We start from the raw sequence: 17,950 nt of genomic DNA on the forward strand, positions 1-17,950 counted from the left end.
GAGTTGCTAACGATAAGTTGTCCTAGGCCACTCTTGCCAGTATGACTGAGTCCAACAAGCTCCTGACCCACTGAGCTGCCAGGAAACATCCCAGTTTTGAGACAACCTCACAGTGTTGTGCAGGTTGCCTTGGAGCCTCCGAATGGTCCAGTCTGACCCCAGAATCCTCATTCCTGAGCTTTTCTTCAAATGCTGGGATTACAGGCCCATACCAGTTCCTCCAGCTTTTACTGAGACTTAAACTATGACTTAAATAGAACATTTAGTAATGGCTTTTAGATGTTATCTCTGCTTTTAAAAGTACAACTAAAATAATCTCAACATGAGAAAGGGAGACTTAGGTACACATAAAAAGTATTACATATTAAATACTACTGGTTGGATAGAACTAATTTGAGAGGGTATCCTCGGATGAAGCAAAGCTGCTTTTTGGTTTTTAAGTCTCTCCTCTGGGCTAGAGACTATCTTAAGTGTAAAGACAGAGGGGTAAATTAAGTGAGGCAGTTCTCTTATGAATTCCCACTTGGGGAAAATTGAACCGTGATTGTTTTTTGTTTTTGTTGTTAAAAGTGACAAAAACCTAGTTCAAGCTGGCATGAGAAAACAACATTCAGTTTGCTTATGTTGCCCTCAGTTAATGGTAGGCAAACACTGTACCTCTCCAGCTCCATTCCAGCTCTCTTCTCACCTTGAGACATGTCTCACTCAATCGTCCAGGCCAGCCTTGAACTCTCTGTAGTCGAGGCTAGTCTGAAACTTAACTTTTCCTGCCTTAGCTTCTCAAGTAGTTCTGATTGTAGACCTGTGCCAGCAGACCAAGATATGAAAACAATTTATTGATGAATGCTATTTCAAAATCTATAGTCCAAAGCACAGTTCCATTGATGAGATAAGCGGTGCTGTAAAGAGTTAGGTTTTTGCCACCTTTCTCCTTACATTGATTAAAATAATGTAACATATGAACAGCAGGTAGAAAGTTATTAGAAGAGAGCACAGTAAACTATCACATTATCAATGGGATACGTTTTAAATGTATTCACATAATTGCTATTTGAAGCTAAGCTTGGAACCCAGGACCAGGTGTGTGTGGCGAGTGCTCAGGACCATGTGTGTGTGGTGCTCAATGCTGAGCTCTACTCCAGCTACGGGGTGGGGGGTGGGTGGCGGGTGGTGGTGGTGGTGGAGTTTTGTTGGAAGCAAAGAGCACTGAAGAAATTTGACATTTGAAAACAAGTCAGTTTGAGCTCTGTCTCAGAGTTAGAGGAGAAAAGTGCTTATGATATTAGAAGAAAGTGCTAAACAATATGAAGCCATTGTTTTCTGAATTCCCATAATTTCTGGTCACATTCGCATTGCTAATGTTTTTCTTTAACAGAATGCTTTATCCTACACTTGTGACTGAGTGCTGTATTCATGACCCTCCTCCCGTTTTGAGACAAGGTCTCAAGTATCTCAAGATGCTCCTGAACTCTTGTTACCAAGGAAGATCTTGACCTTGAACTTCTGATCTGATCCTCTTGTCTCTAGAATTAAAAGCTTGTGCCACTGTGCCAAGTTTATGTGGCTCTGGGGATCAAACTCCCAGTTCCATTAGTGCTAGGAAAACATTCTATACTTCCTGCCCCATTTTGAATCTTTAGTGCTGGAATTTCCCCCTAATATACTTTAAAGCAAGCACATTTTGCTGTTAAATGTTACAGTGGTACTGGGGAATTGAACCCAGGATCTTAAGCATGCTAAATAAAAGCTTTACTCCCAACTCTGTAATTTCAAAATATAAAGTATATGGCATGATACAGACAATAAGGATTTAACCAATAAGAATTAAAGAAAGGCAGTGTCATGATATACAGCTATAATCCTATCACTTGGAAGGTTGAGACTGGAGGGTTGCTTTCAGTTTGAGGCTACCTTGGGCTACATAAAATCCTCTCTCAAAGAACAAATAAACCTAAAACAAAACAAAGCCCCCAAGTTCTTAAAAAACAAAACAAAACAAAAAAAACCCCAAACAATAGCAACAGTAACAACAAAAACAAAAAACAGGTTTAGTAGTTCACATCTGTGATTCCAGCACTTGGGAAACAGACCAGAAGATCAGGGATTCAAGACCATCCTTGACTACACAGTGAAAAATGGTCTTAAACAAAACAAAACAACAAAAACTAAATTATAAACTACTTCAAACTGAAAAGTTTGCAGACTTTTCAATCATAATGCTCATTATATAGGAAATATTAAATTACAAGCCATGCAGACATTTGCCTGTCTCTCAGTCTCAGCTTGGTGTGGGATATAGGAGATTCTGTAGCAAAAGAGAAAGCAAATAACCCCTCTCCTCCAACACCAACACCACCACCAACACCAGCAACAACAACAAATAACCCCTCTCCTCCAACACCAACACCAACACCAGCAACAACAACAAATAACCCCTCTTTTCCAACACCAACACCAACACCAGCAACAACAACAAATAACCCCTCTCTTCCAACACCAACACCAACACCAGCAACAACAACAAATAACCCCTCTCCTCCAACACCACCACCACCACCAACAAATAACCACCACCACCAACAACAAATAACCCCTCTCCTCCAACACCACCACCACCACCACCACCAAATAACCCCTCTCCTCCAACACCACCACCACCAACAGCAACAACAACAACAACAAATAACCCCTCTCCTCCAACACCAACACCAGCAACAACACCAAATAACCCCTCTCCTCCAACACCACCAACAGCAACAACAACAAATAACCCCTTTCCTCCAACACCACCACCACCAACAGCAACAACAACAACAAATAACCCCTCTCCTCCAACACCACCAACAGCAACAACAACAACAAATAACCCCTCTCCTCCAACACCACCAACAGCAACAACAACAACACATAACCCCTCTCCTCCAACACCAACACCATCAACAGCAACAACAAATAACCCCGCTCCTCCAAAACTTGCAACAACAGCAGCAACAGCAACAACAAATAACCCCTCTCCTCCAAGACAACAACAACAACAAAAGCCATGTTTAAAAAGTATTGAGTACTTACTTTCTTGAGGAGAGACAGGTGGTTTTCTTTTCTTTTTAGAATGTTTTTGAGACAAGAGTTGTGTTGTAGCCCAGGCTGTCCTGAAATTCACACTGTGCTGCCCAGGCTAATCTCAGACCCATGGTGATCTTCCTGCCTCAGCTCATGTGTGCTGAGATTATAAACTCTTGCCACCACACCCTGCTAGACCTACTTTTTAGCCACTTGGGGGAGTGGACTGGTCTGCAGGAGGATGCCTTAGACCTCTGCTGGCTGTTGCTGACTCTGGCAGGAGCTGCTTTGGCCCAGAGCTGCTTCCATTACAGAGGCTGATAGGCAGCTGTTTTCCCTCAGAGGATTCTGTGGTCACTGCAGGTGCAGGGAAAAGACAGTTATTTAAAGGAATGGGGGCAGGTAGGGGTGGTTACCATAGGCTGTATGGTAGAAATTTTTAAAATTTTAGGTAAATGTTTCCTTGCCATTTTCCTCTAAGTATTTGACGTATAGTACTCATGTAATCACCTGGAAAGTATTATATCTTGAACAAGTATGAGTTGAAAATATAGATTCATGTTTTCTTTAGATTTTAAGTTTCAAACAGAAAAAGGGAATAAGTTTAGGTTTCCCCAGTCTTAGAGCTAATTTTGATGTAATCTTTAAAGCTAATGTAACTTCTACTTAGTTCTCTTAACTTCTTGTTTTATTACTAAAAAAAAATTATTTTATTTTTTAGAGTTTCACCATGTTTTCTGGGCTGGCCTTGAACTATGGGACTCAAGGTAGTCTCTTGATATAGCTTTACAAGTATCTGTGACTACAGATGACACCACAGCCTTAACTATGATTTCTAAAAAACTTTTTGGCCATAGCCAACTAGAATTTTCGGCATACCCACTATATGCTAACGTAACTTAACTTCTTTCTTCCAGGTGATATATCCTCAGCATTCCAAACTTACTGATAAAGAAGTAAGTAAGCACGTCTGTCTGTCTGTCTGTCTGTCTGTCTGTCTGTCTGCTGTCTGTCACCTATGCTCGTTCCTCGTGCAGTGTGTGTGTGCCGGCACCGACGGCTCTGCTTTTCTCTTTCAGAAAACCAATATTTGCTACTTGTCTTTTCCAGACTCAAATTCAGGTAACTTTTTATCATAAGATGTTTCTCTTGAATCTTGTGCATTGAATATCATATGGTTTGTAGTTTTCGTACATGACGAGTAGCCAGCACGGCATGTTAAGATGGCATGCTCAGTTTTAGCTCAGCACTTCATTGATTCTGAGTTTTCTTAATGACGCCTAGTCCTGTCCTTACTGATTTCACTTAAGGTCACTGTTACAGTGTGATAAGGTAAAATATAAAAAGTACAATACATTCTTTTTTTTTTCCATTTTTTATTAGGTATTTAGCTCATTTACATTTCCAATGCTATACCAAAAGTCCCCCATACCCACCCACCCCCACTCCCCTACCCACCCACTCCCCCTATAAAAAGTACAATACATTCTTAAAATAAACAAAAGATAGTTTATTTGGTAACTTATAGTGTATAGTTTATTTTCAGTTCAAAACGTAAGAATTTGCCTGGAACTGTATGTACAAAAGCAGTAAAAAAATTTTTTTTTTTACATGATGTGTGTATATGAATGTGGGTTTGTGCGCATGAGTGTAGCACTCTCAGAAGCCAGAATAGGTCATCAGATCCCCCTGGAGTTGAAGTTAGAGGCGGTTAAGAGCCACTATGGGTCGCTACACGCTCTAACCACTGAGCCATCTCTCTAGCTCCAACTTTTCTAAAAACTCATAAACCAGCAAGAATATAGTGGTGAAAGACTACCATCAGTTATAGATCCCTGTACTCTTTTGGCTCTTCTTGAGCTTGCTTTCTCTAGTTCTATGAGCTGTGCTTGTGTGGTCTTAGCTGTTGATACCTCTCAGGCTACCTCTGTATTTTACTTTCAAGACAGCTTTATAAACTTACAGTGACCAGAACACTTGGCTTCTCAGGCCACACACAAACCCTTGAAGCAGAGTTACTCCAGTTTTCTTTCCTTTTCTGCTTATCTCTAGTGTCCTGACAATTTATGTCAGTTAATCTGATTTGAGAGATTTGACAGATTATTATTACTTTTCTTTTTGTATAAATACTTGCAGTTTTTTCCCCTTCCTTTACATGTGTAGCTGAGCCTTGGTAAAAGATAAGGGCCCAGCATGCTTCCACTGCACCACTCTGCTACTTTGGTGAAAGATATGAAAGAAAATTAGATTCTTACTAATTAGAGATCGTTCTCAGTCAAGCCCAGTGGGTCTTTTGTTCTGATCTGAACTGATTAGAACCTTTAATTGTTTGGTCTATAGTGATAACTGGCTGTCATAGAACCCTCCCACCCCCAACCCCCACCGTGTGTGTGTGTGTGTGTGTGTGTGTGTGTGTGTGTATGTGTGTGTGTGTGATTCTTCTTGCCATGAGAGTGGGTTTCACAGGTCAATTTCCTGGCTTGTGCAACAAATGCCTTGCTGGCCCAAGATTCTAACCTCTGGCTAGATAAACAAACTTTTGTAAATAACTACTATAGTTTTCCATATATGTTTACCTTCCCACAGTTTACTAAGTCTAAAAGGCTAAGCTTTTTAATGTGTTTGGACGTGTTTCTGCAATTTAACCTTTTAAAATTGTGTACAAGTTCCCAGATCTAGCTCCCTTTGGGTGTTAGCATTTTCCGTAAAATTTTCAGAAACAGAAAATAAAATAAAATAAAATAAGTTTTTTTCTATTGCCCCCCTATCCTCCACTCTCGACACCAGGTTTTTTTTTTTGTTTGTTTGTTTGTTTTTTTGTTTTTTTTGTTTTTTTTTTGAGACAGAGTTTCTCTGTAACTACTGTGACTGTCCTCGGATTCACTTTGTAGACTAGGCTGGCTTCAAACTCAAAAATAAAAATCCATCTGCCTCTGCCTCCAAAGTGCTAGGATTAAAGGTGCACCACCATGCCTGGCTAAGTGTTTTTTATTTTAATATTTTATTGTTATTGTTCAATTTAATACACAGATCCTAGCTACTGAACCCCAGAGACTAGAGGAAAAACTTCCCTTCTCCTCCAAACAAGGTTAAAAGTTAATTTCATGTTATTTTGACAGCCTTTAAAATTTTTAATTAATTAATTTATTTGTAGTACTGGGAACTAAAACTTTGACCTTTAGCACGCCAGGAAAGAACTCTTTAACACTGAACTACCTGAGAGCCTTTTTGTTTGTTTGTTTTGTTGGTTTGGTTTGGGTTTGGAGGGTTTTGGGTATTTGTTTGTTTATGTAGAGATAGGGTTTGAACTACATATCCCTGGCTATCTTGGAACTCACTATGTAGACCAGGCTGGCCTTGAACTCCCAGAGATCCTTTTGCCTCTGCCTCCTAAGTGCTGGAATTAATGACCTACATCTGGCACTTGATAGCCTTTTTAATAAATTATTTAATAGTATTTGTGTAGGTCATTTTGTTTTTATACATTTAAACTCAAAAGTAAATCTGTAACAGTGAATTAGTGAAACTGCTTTGTATCTTGGTGGGTCACAAGTGCAGGAGAACCCAAGAGCTCTCTGGATATGTGAATGAAAGACACATACACACCAGCTAATTTTGATATGCCTTGACTAGCTCAAAGGCTGGGCCTTTCTAATCCTCTGCTGTTAGCATACATTCTCCCTCCAACTTTCCTGACTCAGCGTTTCATCTCTGCTACCCCAGACCCAATCAGGGAAGTGGTCACTAGGCCGTTTTCCCAAATTCTTTTTTTTTTTTTTTAAATATTTATTTATTTATTTATTTATTATATGTAAGTACACTGTAGCTGTCTTCAGACACTCCAGAAGAGGGCATCAGATTTCGTTGTGAGCCACCATGTGGTTGCTGGGATTTGAACTCAAGACCTTTGGAAGAGCAGTAGGCGCTCTTAACCGCTGAGTCATCTCACCAGCCCCCATTTTCCCGAATTCTTACTTGGCTGGTTGCTTTCTTTCCTGCAGCTCTGACATCGGATCCTTCTCCCTCCAAGTCCTGGTGGTTCTCTGTCTCTCTCTCCCAGCCCCTTGTCTTACTGCCCAGCCATTGGCTGTATGGCAGTTCTTTATTATCAGCCAAACCCAGCTTGGGGCAGGGACCCTCAGGTCTGGACGTGCAGCTTTTTGGGAGCTGAAATAAGACAAAGCGTTAGAACCAATTCCCAACATAAATCTATAGAAATAAAAATTCTAATATTTTAGGCATATGAATGACCTACAGATTTTTTAAAAAGTGTCTTTTTAATAAACTGACTATAAATGAATTATAATTCATTTTACCCAAAACCTGGTTGGGACTAGTAAAATTGACAAAAGATCTTGAAAAGCAGACCTTGATGGTCTAGCAGATGAGCATGATTTGGAGAGCATTTCAGAGCTCTGGTGCTATCCAAACCACTGTTTTTCCTCTTTATCCTCCAAATGGAAGTTATAATTACTCTGCCAACTTTGACTTAAAATTTCCAAAATAGCTTTTATTGCTGTGAAAGGAAATCGTGGCACAGCAGAGCAGACTTTAGGAAAGAGTCATAAATTAGGGCTTCCTTCCCGTGTTACGTTCCCCACCCCCACACACACATACAAAGTAGATATCATTCTAGACTGTTTGAAAACTAAACAGAAGAAAATGTTTTTTACAATTCACAGTGAAATAGTTTGCCGGTCTACAATCCTCTGCTTGTACACACCCTAGATCTTCATGAATTTAGAAGAAAACTTGGGCTGGTCCTTGTTTCTGTTTCATGCATTTTTTTTCTGAATATGAATTTAGAGTGTGTTCTTATCAGCCACACAGCCAGACTTTTCCCTCATTATTTACCGTTATCACCAACTGAATGTAGGTGTTCCTTCAGCCTAAGCTATGTTGGGTACTGAAGGACAATAATCTTCTATCTTAAATATGTCAAGGGAGAAGACACAGGCTCAGTGCAGAGAATTTTAAGTAGCAGTAATTCAAGGAAGAACAGGCCTTGTGGGTAGACTTGGCTTGCAGACAATATTTGTGTCAAACAGCAAGGACATTGTAATATACTGTATACTCCTTAAATTACCTGTGCTGAAGCGCATGTTTTTGTTTTTTAACTGTCTGTATGGACCAATACTTTTGTAAAATAGATGCTAAAGAAAATATTAGAAAAAAAATGAAATTTAAAAAATATTAGTAAAACAAAACTATAAATTTATGACACTAATATCAGGTTGCCAGAAAAGCTTTTCAGCGTATTCAACTTAGATATTTATTTGTTCACACACCAGTAGCCAGTTTATGAACTGGTGTTATTGCAGAAGCTACAGTAAGACACGTATACACTGCCTTGCCAGTGCTACATTTCTATACTCTCCCTTGCACACTTCTACACTTGTACATTTCCATATTTCTGAACTTCTGCACTGTGCACTTCCTTACGTTTGTACTTGTATGTGTCTGTACTTCTGCACCTTAGAAGATCTGACCTAAAGTACTCTCTCTGAGCAACTCCATCTTAGCCACAGTAGTCACAGCAAGGGGGGTGAGTGCAGAGATTGGAAGGATGCAGAGTAGAGCCTTCATGCTTTGCTTTTTGGTTGCTGTTGTTGTGATGGTCATCAGACTCGCTTGGAGACTTGGTGATATTCTTTCCATCTTCCTAGTTCTGGGGTTACAAGCATGTACCAGTATGCTTTGCAGAGGGCTAGTCTTGAAGTTTTATCATAGTCACATGTATTCTGAGCCACACCATACCCATGTTTGTGATAATGTAGAAATAGTCTTTTGTTGTTGTTTCGAGACAGAGTTTTTTCTGTACAGCCTTGGCTGTCCTGGAACTCACTCTGTAGACCAGGTTGGCCTTGAACTCAGAAATCAGCCTGCCTCTGCCTCCCAAGTGCTGGGATTAAAGGTGTGCACCACCACTGCCCGGCTAGAAATAGTCTTTTACAGTTGTCTGTGTCATCAAGAAAAATAATCTTTTTTTCTTTACTCTTTGAGTGACTGTTTTGGTATAAGAAGATTCGCTGACCATTGCATACACTAGCAAGCGTTTGCTGAAAGGACCCTGATATAGCTGTTGGTGCACATGTGCCAGTGTGCTGCCATGCATGTGTGGAGGCCAGAGGACAAGTGTCAGGTGTCAGTTTTCTGTTTCATCTACCGGTTCTGGGAGTTGAACTCAGTTCATCAGATTTGAGTAGAGAACACTTTTACCCGGATTAGCTGTTTTACCAGCTTGCATGTTTTAGTAAGCTAATTTTTAGAGTATTAATAGTTTTTTAAAGTAATTATTGCCTGACAAATTTAATTAAAATTTGCATTTCAAGAGACTTGCTGAAATGATTAAAGTTGAAAATTAATTGTTAATTCAGATGATTAAGATGATAAGTTGATTATGGACTCTTACTGAATCTTATATGGTATGTGTTATTAAAGGGCCTTCTCATTGTGAAATGAAAAATACACTCAGGACCAATTAGCAGAACATTGCTAGCACCTTAAAGCCCCCCTCAAGCCTCTTCCCCTCCCTCCTCCAAGTGTAACCACTGATTGTTAAAATAAGGGTTTTTATATTTTTCATTATTTTTATTTCTAATCACTAGTCCATGTATCCTAAAACATTACAGCCTTGTCTACTTTTAAAAGTTTATACATTTGGAAACTGGTGTGTAGTTCAGTGGGGTAGTGCTTACCTAGCACACAGGAATAACTATCTTTAGTGCTCTTCACTATGTAACATGGTGGCATGACTATGATCTCAGCACCAGGGAGGGAGGGAGGGAGAGACAGGAGGGTCAGAAGTTCAAGGCTACTTAGCAAGTTTGAGGCCAGCCAGAGCTACATGAGATCCTATGTAAATGTAGCTCTTATTCTCCCAATGTAATGGTTGTCTGGAGGCTTACTGCCTCAGTCTGCTAAACTAGACCTAGTCTTGGAAGTTTCTAGCCTCTGTACAATCTTATCTAGACCTAGAACATTTTCAGGCTCTGAGACTTACTGCTGAATAAGCTCACCCTTTCTTGAACTTTCTGAACTCTTGCTGGCTGGTCAACTCAGCTGTTCTGGCTCAAACTTGTCTCCCAGCTGACTGATTCAATCTGACTTCTCTCAGCCTCTGACTGAATTGCTCTGCTTGGCCTCATGCTAACTCTGGCACTCTGTTCTAATCTTCTGGCTCCTTCTCGCTCTCTGGCTCATTCTGTCCTCACCTGTGTCTAGCTTGTTCTTGCTTCACACTGTCTCTGTACTACTCTCCTGATAAAGCTGCCTCCTCTCTTTTTGCACTGCCCCTCAAGTAGCTTTCCTCTCCTCTCTTCTATGAGAATTGAACATATCCTATTCTGTCAAATCTTTCTCTGATTCATCACTTTGTCTGCTACTCCATTAAACATCACTTTCAAACATGGATGCTTCCTTCTACAAACTAACTTTACCTTCACTGGTTGGGATTAAAGATGTGTGCTAAGGCTGAGCCACCACAACTAGAAACAGATTTTTCCAGTAAACAGCAGTCTCAAGGTTCACAGTGTGGTCAAATACCCTGCAACAACTCTATATCAAAAAGATTTTAAAAAAATTTATATAGTTGAGTATGGTGGCACATGCCTTTAATCTCAGCACTTGGGAGGCAGAGGCAAGGGGAATCACTGAGTTCAAAACTAGCCTGGTCTATATAGAGAATTCAGGATATCCAGGGCCACATAGTGAGACGCTGTCTCAAAAACAAAGCAGAGAAAGTTTATAAAGCTGTAGATTGAAACAAGAAGTAGTTGTAGATGTGTGTGTGTGTGTGTGTGTGTGTGTGAGAGAGAGAGAGCGAGAGAGAGAGAGAGAGAGAGAGAGGAGAGAAAGACCTCATTTGTTTATATATGTAAGACAACATCATATGCAGACAAATTAAAAGAGAAAAGAATGGCATTGGAAAGAGAAGTAGGAAACTATGAAAAGACTTGGGAATCAAGATGGAGTTTACCTCTAACTAGCAAGGTGGCCTGCAGCAAGGCCAGAATTTCTCTATTTTATTCTTTTCAAGACAGGGTCTCACTCTGTAGCTCTGGCTATTCTAGAACTCATTATGTCGACCAGGATGGCTTCAGACTCCAGAGATCTACTTGCCTTTAAGCACTGAGATTAAAGATGTGCACCACTATGTCCTGGAATTTTTAGGCTTTTTTTTTCCTCTGTAAAACATGAAGAAATAGGTAAAAGTTACAAGGCTCCTTCGCTGAGCTATTGATGAAACTGGACAAACGTCACGTGAAGCCGCCCTGACTTCCTTTTCTTTGTTTTGCTAGGTTGTCTTGGAGATACCCAGTTTTGTTTTAGATTCCGACAGTCTTCTGGGAGAAGGGTGTCACTACACTGTCTTCTTGATGAATTTGACAAAGATTTACCAGTTTACTTAAAGGTGGGAAAGCATCCATGTGAGAGGAAGCCCTGGCACTTGTTCCTTTAGAGCCAGCGTACTCAGTCACCTTTGATAACTTTTCAGTGTTGTTTGCCTTTGGGGTTACTTTATGATCTAGCTGTGTTCCTTAAGTAAGTGATGAGGATTCAACATATGAGTGGAATTGACTCTAAAGTTACTGTTCTGGAAATGCTGCCATTATACATTGTAAAAACTGACTAGCATGGTGAGGTGCTTTGCTTGGTCATGATCTGTTGGGATGGGCAGGTGGGGAACCGTTATATAATAAATACCATCGTATTTAAGTGGTCTCCCCTGGGCCAGTACCTCAGATTTTATTATAACTTAGAGCTATTTACTGCAAATTTTAAGAAAACGATGTAGCATCAGAGAAAATTCTGATTTGATGGTTTTCTGATTTCAATTTGCAAGTCTAGATGTGAATTAAGAACATAAGCCGATGAGTTCCTAGGGGAAAATCCCACCTTTAGTTCTTAGGCTGTAGTTATAATTTCCAGGCACGTTGCAGGTTATTTTTTCTTCTGGTTGCTGTTTGTTGGTAGGAAGGTATCACTAACTTTTGTATATTGCTTACATATTGACTTGGGTTATTAAAGAAGCCCAGTAAGGATATCTCTGTATACATATGTATACACACATACATATGTACGTACATACATACAAACACACATACTTTTTTTGTCTTCTTTCATAGAAAGATCCTGCATATTTTTATGGATATGTGTATTTTCGACAAGTTCGAGATAAAACTCTTAAAAGAGGCTACTTTCAAAAGGTAATTTTGATGTGCAGTATTAAAGTGTTTTATGTTGTTATGACTGGAGAATCGAGAGCTGGACTTAATGGTGGCTACCTGTAGTTTGAACATTTCAGAGATGGAGATAGAAAAATCTGGAAGTTGAGGCCAACCTAGGCTACATAGGACCCTGTCTCAATGAAACTTAATTATGTCTGAGATTTTATGTTTGCCTGAGCTTTTTTATTATAGGCATTTGCCCCGTTTTTATTATTGATTTATTTATAGACAGAGTCTGACTGTGTATGTAATCCTGGTTGTTCTGGAACTTGCTGTTCAGACCTTACTGGCTTGTGCTCACAGAAATCCACCTGCCTCTGTCTCCTGGGTGCTGGGATTAAAGGTGTTCTGTAATTAAAGTTTTTATTTATTTATTTATTTATTTCATGTATGAGTGTTCTGTGTGCATATATATCTGTAGGTCAGGAGAGGGCATCAGATTCCATTACACATGGTTGTGAGCCATATGTGGTTTGCTGGAAATTGAACTCAGGACCTCTGGAAGAGGTGCGCTTAACTGCTGAGCCACCTTTCCAGCCACCATATTCCATAAATTTTAATTATTGAGATGTTGCTGTCTCTGTACTTTTAGAATAAGGGAGAAAATAAACAAATTGTAATATTCTTATAACCATAAAAACCTGCAGGTTTTTTTTTTTAATGAGTCAATAAGTAAAATTTAGCAACATCTTAGACCTTACTGCTTCTAACCTAAATATAATCTGTTTTCATAAATTAAATGAAAAAAGGAAAATTCCTATTCTAATGTCAGATAAGGTAAAAAGTAGTTTGGAGGATGGAGAGATGGCTCAGTAGTTAAGAGCATTTGCTGCTGTTACAGAGGACACAAGTTCAGTTCTGAGCACCCATATTGACCACTTGCAAGCACCTATAACCAACCCCAGGGGATCTGCAGCCTTTTTCTGGTCTCTGTGGACACCCACACATATACACATAAATAAAAATAAAATTTTAATTAAAAAGAACAGCTTTCAACAAAAAAAACCCTACATTTAAAAATTAGTGTAGTTTGACTCTAAAGTGATCATACTGAAAGTCACAATTTTTAAGTTTGTAGCTAGGCTAGAACAGCTGGACTGTAGAACATAATAGGCATAGGGATTTGGACCAAGCATCACAGTTTGTTTTTCCTTAGTAGAAAGACTTCATGTGGCGGGACAGTGGTGGCGCACACCTTTAATCCCAGCACTCAGGAGGCAGAGGCAGGTGGATTTCTGATTTTGAAGCCAGCCTAGTCTACAGAGCTAGTTCCAGGAGAGTCAGGGCTGTACAGAGAAGCCCTGTTTCAAAAAACCAAAATAATAATGATAATGATGATGATGAAAGACAGACAGACTTTATGTGGCTGTATTTTGATATATGTTGTATACAATAGGTAGATATCTTTGCTTCTATTGCTGTGATAAAATACACTGACCCAAACAACCTAGGAGAGAATGTAGCTTATATTAGCTGTAGTCCCAGGTTATAAGTCCACCGTTGTGGAGGGGTCACGGTGGGAGTAGCATGAAACACTGTGGATACAAGTCATCCACAGCATGCTCAGCCTGCTCTTCCACTCTCAGACAGTTCAGGACCCCCTGCCTAGGGAATGGTTTCACCCTCAGTGGGTGGGATTTCCTACTTCAATTAACATAGTCAAGAAAATCTCCCACAGACATAGGCCAACCTAGTATAGAGGATCATTCACTGATACTCTTTTCCTAGGTGGTTATAGATTGTCTCAAATTGACAGTTAAAACTAACAGTTATACTTGGCCTTTAGTCTGTTTTGGGGGAAATTGTTTTACCTGAAGAGCAGGAATATCTCTGAATGTGCCTTTAGTTCTTAAAGCAGTAGTTTTCAACATTCCTAATGCTCTGACTCTTTTATAGTTCCTTGTCTTATGGTGACCTCAATATAAATTATTTCTGTTGCTACTCATAACTGTTAATTTGCTACTGTTATGAATCATAATATAAATATCTGATATACAGGATATTTAACATACTACTCCTGTGAAGGTTGTGACCCACAGGTTGAGAAACACTGCCTTAGATTTTAATGTGATTAAAGTTTTTAATTTCTCAGTTATGACATTGTATTTTCTTTTAAACATCTGCTGTAAAAAAAACTTTGTCGGGGCTGGTGAGATGGCTCAGTGGGTAAGAGCACCCGACTGCTCTTCTGAAGGTCCGAAGTTCAAATCCCAGCAACCACATGGTGGCTCACAACCATCCGTAATGAGATCTGACTCCCTCTTCTGGAGGGTCTGAAGACAGCTACAGTGTACTTACATGTAATAAATAAATAAATAAACCTTTAAAAAAAAAAAAAAAAAACTTTGTCAATTTCAAAATCCATACCCTTGTTTTTGCTGAATTTTAGCTCATTAATAATTGTTCATGAAAAATAAATGGCAAATCTAAATTATAATCACTAGGCATTAAAAAAAATTACCAAACCAAAAAAACCTTTGTCCCCTTTCTTTCTTTCCTCAGTCATTGGTTTTGATCAGCAAACTACCTTATATTCATTTTTTTCACACCGTACTCAAACAGATAGCACCAGAGTATTTTGAAAAAAATGAACCTTACTTGGAAGCAGGTAAGTTAAATATTATATAAGTTATGTACTCTGTGTGTGTGTGTGTGTGTGTGTGTGTGTATCTGTCCATGCATGTTCACATGTTTTCAGAGTGCTCATGCAGATTTGTGTGCGAGCCAGAGGTGACTCTTTGGTGGTGTTCCTCAGGAGCCAGTCACCTTGATTTTTGGAGTAGGGTCTCTTACTAAGACCGGAGGCATTTTAATTAGGTTAGACTGACTTGCCAGTGGGCCCCAGTAAACCTCCTGTCTTTTCCCCAGTGCTTGAATTAGAACCATGCATTGTTATCATGTCTGACATTTTTTTTTTTGAGTTCTGGGGATCAAACTCAGTTCTTCATGCTTGTTTAGTAAGCACTTTACTGATTCTCCTTAGTCCAAGGAATGTTCTCTTTTATATTTACTTTTCGTTTTCACTGATGTATTTATTTGCTTGTTTAGTGTTCGTGTGTGCATGAGTGCATGCATGCATGTCTACGTGTGAGTGAAGTGTCAGATCCTCCTTGGAGCTGGAGTTCCAAATTGCTGTGAGCTGCCTGGCATGGGTTCTGGGGACCAAACTTTGATCTTTTGATAGAGCTATTACCACTTTTAACATTTGAGTCCTATCTTCTCCACCAGTAACACAGGTTACATACTCTTAAAGAAAAGATTTTTAATAAAGCTAAGGTGATACTCTAAAAAAAAAATCAGAAGATTTAAGACTTAAATCCTAAATGATTTGAGACAGCTACAGAACATCTAGTGTGGTATCTTTACCTATAAATACCAAAGTGCTATCTGGTCCTTTCAAATGTAATAATATAAATGGTGTCTGTTAGAGTTAGTAATAAGATTTTGTACTGATAGTTCCTGGAGTACCATTGAACAGAAATCCAAAAACAGAAACAGTAGTTAAAAAATAAATAGGAAGTCTGCCCTTGAAGCTACTTGTCATTCAACAGGTTTTCTTCTTAATTAAAAACGTTTTTATTAGCTGGGCGTGGTGGCACACACTTTTAGTCCCCGCACTTGGGAGGCAGAGGCAGGAGGATCTCTGAGTTTGAGGCCAGCCTGGTCTACAGAGTGAGTTCCAGGACAGCCAGGGCTACACAGAAAAACCCTGTCTCGAAAAAAAAAAAAAAACCCAAAAGCAAACAAACAAACAAACAAAAAACCAAACCAAACAAACAAAAAAACCAAAACATTTTTATTGGTGGTGTGTGTGCCACACACGTGTGAGTGCCTGAGTGGAGGCCTGAGAGGGCATCAGATTCTTGGAGCTGGAGTTGTAGGTGATTGTGAGCTTCCTGTCATGAGTGATGAGCCATCTCTCTACCTCTCATTCAACAGTTAACCAATATATATCCTAGAACATAATACTTCTGAAAAAATTTTAAATTAAATATTTCATCAAATTTACTTTTATCTGCTGTTATTATTAACATATTTCTCCCATGTTACAAAAAGAGCTCTAACTAGCAGTGTCCATTTTAAATATTTTATCTTTTCACTTACATTAGTATTTTGTTTCATTTTCAGCTTGTAATGATGTTGACCGATGGCCTGCCCCAGTGCCAGGGAAAACGCTGCACCTGCCTATCATGGGACTAGTAATGAAGGTAACAACTGACTAGAGTCTCATCTGTCTGCTCTGAAGAACTCTACAGAAAGCTCGCTCACACATAGGGTTTGTTTTAAACAACCTGATGACATTTAGTGATGTTAATGCCTTCACTGTTGTCATTGCTGGGAGACCTTACAGATACACCACAGTTGATCCCGCCTCGAAGAGTCCTTCATACATCTCCAGGCCCCTCCAGCCAGGCAGTGCACCTAAAGGATTAGTGCAGCAATGGTATTTCTCCCTGTGGACTATGCACAGATAAAAGTGCTTCCCTCTAAAATCCTACAATATGGGTGGTAAGAAGGGGAAGAACACTCGTAGTCTTGGGTGTGAATTGCTGGAAATTAAGATTAAACTAGAAAAGTCATTGTTTTTTGGGTTTGTTTTTTTTTTTTTTTTTCCAGCTCTAAATGGTCTTTTAACATTTAGTGTCAGACCAAGCATGTTTTTTCTTGGAATATTTTTGTTATGGTGAGGATTTTTTTATTTTTCCTTTCATTGCTTTTTTGTGTATTGGAGATTGAACCCAGGGCCTCCTAAGGGCTAGGCAAGTGCTTCACCTCTGAGTTATAGTCCTCCCATTGCTTTGTTTTGAAGGAATTTGAATTTTACTGGCAGATTTTGTCTGAGTGCACGCAAGTTCTTTGCTATTCATGCTCTTGTGACCTTGGACTTATCCTTAACTGCGTTCCTTCCTTAGAGTTTCGTGATTTGTAAGTGTATTTGCCCCGACCCCTTCAGCAAACATAACAATTCTGAAAGCTTGGGGTTGAGGGTTCCCATTGTTTCCTGTGGGGTTTATTCAGAAGTTTGGCAGGCTTGAGAGGGTGTGTTTGGGTGTGTGTATTTGTGAAGCAGAGACTGGAAAAGTGAGCAGGAAGCCATGTGATAGACTGCTGTCCTGACTGTTTCCAGCACATTTGCTTCTGTGTTTAGTGATCTCCATTTGTAGACATGGGAACTTTGGTTTCCCTGCTCCTGCTGTAACTAAGAATGAACACCCTTAGTTCTAAAACCCCGCAGAAACACTTGCTCTTTAGAGCACTTTCAAAGTGCTGAGTGTGCTAGGTAGAGCACTTGCCATACAGATAAATAATAGCTCCTCTCTGTCTTTAAGGTTCGGATTCCCACGTGTCATGACAAGCCTGGGACCACGCAGATGGTGCAGTTAACTCAGCAGGTAGCATGATGCTAAAGTGACCGTGGCGCAGCCTGGTCACTGAAACACCCGTTACTTTTAAATAGTTGGTGATAAATTTTCTAACATTTCTTGTTAGAAATGTTGTTACTACCTCAGTAGGTCCTGGAGAACCCCACGTTCATGTTGTAATTGTGAGGACTAAATGACAGTAAACACTTTAAAGAAGGTTTAACTCTGGCAAAAGGTGTTCTCTTACAAGAATAGGCAACTGAATTCTAATTTTAGACCGTTAAGTCAGAAGGATCC

General features: G+C 39.5%; 1 protein-coding gene across 6 annotated transcripts in view; it reads left to right on the forward strand.

Moving 5' to 3' along the window:
* Dennd6a (DENN/MADD domain containing 6A) overlaps positions 1–17,950 on the forward strand; it is a 60,465-nt gene that overhangs the window by 14,398 nt on the left and 28,117 nt on the right. For 4 of the 6 annotated variants that reach the window (NM_001285467.1, NM_001134465.2, NM_145969.4 and 1 more), the window contains 7 exons: positions 3,978–4,016; positions 4,140–4,182; positions 11,361–11,473; positions 12,189–12,269; positions 14,793–14,898; positions 16,419–16,498; positions 17,621–17,683. In NM_001285467.1, the coding sequence (NP_001272396.1) occupies positions 16,481–16,498; positions 17,621–17,683 (81 nt within the window). In that variant the 5' untranslated portion in view covers positions 3,978–4,016; positions 4,140–4,182; positions 11,361–11,473; ... (1 more) ...; positions 14,793–14,898; positions 16,419–16,480. The remainder of the gene's footprint in view (positions 1–3,977; positions 4,017–4,139; positions 4,183–11,360; positions 11,474–12,188; positions 12,270–14,792; positions 14,899–16,418; positions 16,499–17,620; positions 17,684–17,950) is intronic. The other 2 variants (NM_001285466.1, XM_006518779.1) reach the window with 2 other exon arrangements.

This window comes from Mus musculus, chromosome 14 (assembly GCF_000001635.26).
Source record: "Mus musculus strain C57BL/6J chromosome 14, GRCm38.p6 C57BL/6J".
Taxonomy (NCBI): Eukaryota; Metazoa; Chordata; class Mammalia; order Rodentia; family Muridae; genus Mus; species Mus musculus.